The following is a 6,000-nucleotide window of genomic DNA, read 5'->3' on the forward strand; positions in this document are numbered from 1 at the left end:
ATGAGAAGCCCTACATATTTACACAAAAGATAAGGCTGTATTGATTACAAGCAACTTTAGCCAGAAGTGTTGAGTGGGTGATCCACCTTGGCCTCATCTCTAAGCACTATACCTGCCAGTCTTCAACCAACTCAATTCACTAATGTGATATAAAGAAACAGCTGTTACACCACAAATATGAACAATGGTCAACATCCCAGCCACAGGACTGACAATTCATATTTAAGAAATAGGTGCAACCCTACAACATTGAGATCTATACAGCATTGTGGAAAATTAATCAAGTATGCCCAAATCCAATCCTAGTAATGACCACCTCATCAATCTACTCTCAACCATTCACAAAGTGACAGAAGGTGACATTGTCAATGCTTTCACCATCAGCTCTTATTCAGCAACAACTTGATCATACAATTGGGCTCTGCCAGGGCTACTCTGGTTCAGACCTTGATCCAAACTTGGGCAAAAAAAGATGGATTCCAGAAGTGAGATGATAGCAACTGCCCATGATGTGAAGGCAGCATTTGACAAAGGGTGGTATCAAGGGGCACTCAAAATATTGAAGCTCCTGGGATTTGAGGTATGGGTGGGTGCAAGTGAGGAGGGATGGGCAAAATATTCCACTACCTGGAGACAAACCTAGAACAAGGCAAGATGGTTGTCTCAGTCATGGCCCCAAAACACTAGGATTCCTTCAAGGAATCTTCGGCTGCTTCATCTATGACCTCCCCTCCATCAAAAGGTCACAAAAGTATTTCCTGTGATTTCACTATGTTCAGAACTATTCATAACTCCACAGATAATAAAGCAATTCTTTCCTGCGTGCTCAAAGATATTAAGAACTGTCGATGCTGGAGTCAGAGATAACACAGTAGGCCAGGCAGCATCAGAGGAGCAGGAAAGCTGACATTTCAAGTTGGGACCCTTCTTCAGAAATGGTCCCGACATGAAACATCAGCTTTCCTCCTCCTCTGATGCTGTCTGGCCTGCTGTGTTCTTCCAGCTCCACACTGTTACCTCTTTCCTACGTGCAGCAAGATGTGGACAACATTAGACTTGGTCTGATAAGTGGCCAGTAATATTCATGCCACTCAACTGCTACACAATGACCATATCCAACGTCGATGCCAATACTAAATCTGTTGCCATCAACATCCTGCTATTTACCAGTTGCCAGGAACTTGTCTGGATCAGCATATAAAAACTGTTGCAATAACAGCAGGGCACAACCTGTGAAATCTGTAGTAACTCATCTCATGTCTCCACAAAGTCTATCCAAATAGGAAGTACAAGTTCGGAACATGATGAAATACTGTTCACTTCCTGGTTGAGTGTAGTTCCAACAAAATCAGAAAGCTTGAAGTCAGCTGGGACAAAGCAGCCTGTCTGATCCGCATCCTATCGACTACCTTCAGCATTCATTCTCCACCACCACACGCTTCTATCTCCTTCCCAAAATCCACAAACCTGAATGCCCTGGTCGACCCATTGTCTCCACCTGCTCCTGCCCCACCGAACTGATCTCCAACTATCTAGACTCCATTTTCTCCCCCTTGGTTCAGGAGCTCCCTACCTATGTCCGTGACACCACCCACGCCCTCCAGCTCCTCCAGAACTTCCAATTCCCCGGTCCCCAACACCTCATCTTTACCATGGACGTCCAGTCCCTCTACACCTGCATTCCCCATGCAGATGGCCTTAAGGCCCTCTGCTTCTTCCTGTCCCGCAGGCCCGACCAGTCCCCCTCCACTGATACCCTCATCCGCTTAGCTGAACTCGTCCTCACACTCAACAACTTCTCTTTCAATTCCTCCCACTTCCTACAGACAAAGGGGGTAGCCATGGGTACCCGCATGGGCCCAAGCTACGCCTGCCTCTTTATAGGTTACGTGGAACAATCCCTCTTCCGTACCTACACCGGCCCTAAACCCCACCTCTTCCTCCGTTACATTGATGACTGTATCGGCGCCGCCTCGTGCTCCCACGAGGAGCTCGAACAGTTCATCCACTTCACTAACACCTTCCACCCCAACCTTAAGTTTACCTGGACCATCTCTAACAGCTGTCTCCCCTTCCTGGACCTCTCTGTCTCCATATCGGGCAACCATCTAGAAACCGATATTCATTTCAAGCCCACCGACTCCCACAGCTACCTAGAATACTCCTCCTCCCACCCACCTTCCTGCAAAAATGCTATCCCCTATTCCCAATTCCTTCGCCTCTGCCGCATCTGCTCCCAGGATGAGGCATTCCACTCCCGTACATCTCAGTTGTCCTCGTTTTTCAAGGACCGTAACTTCCCCCCCTCGGTGGTCAAGAACGCCCTCAACCGTGCCTCCCACATCTCCCGCACCTCATCGCTCACACCCCGTCCACACAATAAGAACCAAAAAAGAATCCCCCTCATCCTCACGTACCATCCCACCAACCTCCGGATCCAACGCATCATCCTCCGACACTTCCGCCATCTGCAATCCGACCCCACCACCAAAGACATCTTTCCCTCCCCACCCTTATCTGCTTTCCGGAGGGACAACTCTCTCCGTGACTCCCTTGTCCGCTCCACGCTCCCCTCCAGCTCCACCACACCCGGCACTTTTCCCTGCAACCGCAGGAAGTGCTACACCTGCCCCCATACCTCCTCCCTCACCCCCATCCCAGGCCCCAAGAAGACTTTCCACATCAAGCAGATGTTCACCTGCACATCTGCCAATGTGGTATACTGCATCCGCTGTACCCGGTGTGGCTTCCTCTACATCGGGGAAACCAAGCGGAGGCTCGGGGACCGCTTTGCAGAACACCTACGCTCGGTTCGCAATAAACAACTGCACCTCCCAGTCGCGAACAATTTCAACTCCCCCTCCCATTCCTCAGACGACATGTCCATCCTGGGCCTCCTGCAGTGCCACAACGATGCCACCCAAAGGTTGCAGGAACAGCAACTCATATTCCGCTTGGGAACCCTGCAGCCCAATGGTATCAATGTGGATTTCACAAGTTTCAAAATCTCCCCTCCCCCTACCGCATCCCAAAACCAGTCCAGCTCGTCCCTGCCTCCCTAACCTGTTCTTCCTCCCACCTATCCCCTCCTCCCACCTCAAGCCGCACCTCCATCTCCTACCAACCAACCTCATCCCGCCCCCTTGACCTGTCCGTCCTCCCTGGACTGACCTATCCCCTTCCTAACTCCCCACCTACACTCACCTTTACTGGCTCCATCCCCGCCTCTTCGACCTGTTTGTTTCCTCTCCACCTATCCTCTCCTCTATCCGCCTCCCACTCTCTCCCTATTTATTTCGGAACCCCCTTCCCCTCCCCCTTTTCTGATGAAGGGTCTCGGCCCGAAACGTCAGCCTCTCTGCTCCTATGATGCTGCTTGGCCTGCTGTGTTCATCCAGCCCTGCACCTTGTTGTCTCGGATTCTCCAGCATCTGCAGTTCCTACTATCTCCTCTTAGTTAAGCCTGGTTCTGACTTGGAACTATATTGCCATTCCTTCAACATTGCTTAATTTTAAAAAAACCCTAGAAATCTATCCCAAACAGCACTGGGGTGTAACTGACCCATTGGTTCTGCAGCAGTCCTGAAAGGGGTTTCCTATCAGCTGGTCAAGGGCAATTAAGGATGGGCAACAACAGTGGTCAAACCATTGATCCACACAGGCCTGAAAAACAAACAAAACGTTCAGGAGAAACTCAACAGGTCTGGCAGCATCTGTGGAGAGGCAAACAAACATATTCTATATAAGAATCAATAAAATGCATCCTGGTTTATTTCAATCAAACTTCTTGGTAACTGCGGTGTTACCAAGTTAACCAGTATGGTCTCAAATTCCCGCTCTATAAGTTAATCATGGAAAAGTAATGTTGTTTTAGGAGTCTTCCTCAGTGCTGGTTTAAATCAGCAATATTTGAGGAAAGCTTTCACAGGCCGGGCCCATACACAATAATTGTTGGTATCTCAGCACCCTAATAAAGGTTTGCCGGTCGGTGTCTTGCAGTTTCTTACCCTGTCAGAGGAGGCAACCGAGCGCGACACTTCCTCATAAGGCGCCACGTTCTCCCAAGTGGCGATGAAAGCATTGGTCGGAGTGAATGAGCTTTGAGGGAAACTTTTCCTGATCTCCCGTCCGGCGCGGTCAAGGATATCCGAGGAATGGTCTTGTCTGTAATAAATTCGCCCTCGGTCATTGCTGGTGTCGATATCTGACAAGTAAGGCGCTATCACCGGGAAATCAGTGGGGAATCCGTCATCCACATATTGAGTCTCTCGGGGCAAATCCTTAGTGGAGATGATCCCATTCGTTCCTACCTGAAAAATGAAGAGTTCAACCATTTATCCGGAACACAGTGCAACGCCCTGCCCAGTCTTTGTTCCTAAACTTAATGGCTACGATAAAATTCGTCTGAAAGTGCTTTGACTCGACTTAGAAATTATTGCTCTGAACTGTTTATTTGCAGACATGTCCAAATCTCTCTACACAAAATAAGTCAATATAATACCTCAATACAAATATCATTTCAGATCAGATCAGATTTAATTTCAGTTTGTCCTGCCTTAGCCTGGGAATGAACGCCCCATGTTTCAGTCCAGTTAGTTTCTCGAACTATTTCCTTTTCTAAATGATTGCGGGGCTCTGTGTAAACCGGCTTGTCACAACTGAACTGGGCTCGAATCGGAGAAGCGGTAACGGAAAATTGAGAGATAATACACCAACCAGGACAATGGGGCGGGAGGGGCTCTGGCTCCTTATACAATTGCCAGTAAAAGTGAACTACATGGAACTGCAGTTCTACTTACCAGCACACACATACACACACACACACACAAAAGCAGTAAATAGATTTGAAGGTACGACTTACGTAGAGTTGACTGAACTGTGTGTCATAAAAGACAAATGGCCTTTTGAGTTGTACAACTTGAGAGGTTTCATCATCGCCTTGCTGCAGGGTCAGGTCCTGTGTGCGTGGACCAAACGGGAAAAGCTCCTCTCTCTCAATTGCAGAAACCAAGCTGAGAAACCAGTGGAGTTTGAAAAGGGAAGTGAAGACCTTTCCCTGCATTCTGGAAGCGAACAAATGTGTTCCAAAGGGGAGGAGAAGCGGCTCTCTCACTCTGATCTCCTGGTTTTATAGCTGGCTTTATGTTTAACCCCAAGAACAGCCAATAGCCCCCGGGAGAGGGCTGAGCTACCCAACGCCGGCACTCATTGGTTTATGCCGAAACTGATCGACAAGTCTAGCAGCACTATTCCACATCTGGTTCCCATTAAACCGGCTCTTTCCCCGACTTTCTCATTGTACTCATTCGTTCAAATAGACAGACAGGACCTAAAGAAAACGCCGAGAAAAAGACAAACCACTGTTGGAAATGTTTGAAAGTGTCGGCGCGTACCCATTGGAAAAGCCCCAGGATATGTCCTAGAGTGCGGGCCACTCGAAACAAGAAGCATTCTCGTGTTCTTTGACACGTAGAAATAAAGGCACAAAAAAGCAGACTTTCCCCAAAGGCGACCAACCCAAATTCTGAGATGATAGAAACCTGGGAATTAGGCACCCACCTCGTGTAATCAAACTGATTACAAAGCGTGTCAATAGCACTGCACAAAACAGTCAAATGATAACATTGCTCTGAAAAACCCCAGAGAGCAACGGGATCTGTGATTTCTAATGACTCATCTCTGTTACAGTATACTCTACACGTCTGACCATCTGTATGCTTGGGGAAGGGGAAGGGGCCAGGAAGAAGATTCTCCCTAATTCCCAAACAGCCTGTTACAAATCCCAGCGGTTTCCCATTGGATTTCAAAGGCTCTCTGTCAGAAATAAGCTAAATTGCAGTTTGACGCTGATGGAACGCCACACACCCTTTTCCTATCAGCTACTCCCTGCTGATACTGATGAAGGGGATAAAATGTTCTAGCCCAGTTTGAGCTGGGACGATGTTCTGCAGGAAAACAGTTAATATGCCCAAAAGAAGTCCCGCTAAATTTCCTGCAATC

At 48.2% G+C, this 6,000-nt stretch overlaps 1 protein-coding gene across 6 annotated transcripts in view; it reads right to left on the reverse strand.

Annotated features, from left to right (window-relative positions):
• nid2a (nidogen 2a (osteonidogen)) overlaps nucleotides 1-5,439 on the reverse strand; it is a 107,255-nt gene extending 101,816 nt beyond the window's left edge. For 4 of the 6 annotated variants that reach the window (XM_048599848.1, XM_048599847.1, XM_048599851.1 and 1 more), the window contains exons 1-2: nucleotides 4,862-5,439; nucleotides 4,008-4,310 (exon numbers count right to left, since the gene is read on the reverse strand). In XM_048599848.1, coding sequence (XP_048455805.1) covers nucleotides 4,008-4,310; nucleotides 4,862-5,062 — 504 coding nt within the window. In that variant the 5' untranslated portion in view covers nucleotides 5,063-5,439. The remainder of the gene's footprint in view (nucleotides 1-4,007; nucleotides 4,311-4,861) is intronic. The other 2 variants (XM_048599846.1, XM_048599845.1) reach the window with 1 other exon arrangement.
• Nucleotides 5,440-6,000: the final 561 nt, after the last annotated feature.

Source organism: Rhincodon typus, chromosome 8, assembly GCF_021869965.1.
Source record: "Rhincodon typus isolate 14 chromosome 8, sRhiTyp1.1, whole genome shotgun sequence".
NCBI classification, from domain to species: Eukaryota; Metazoa; Chordata; class Chondrichthyes; order Orectolobiformes; family Rhincodontidae; genus Rhincodon; species Rhincodon typus.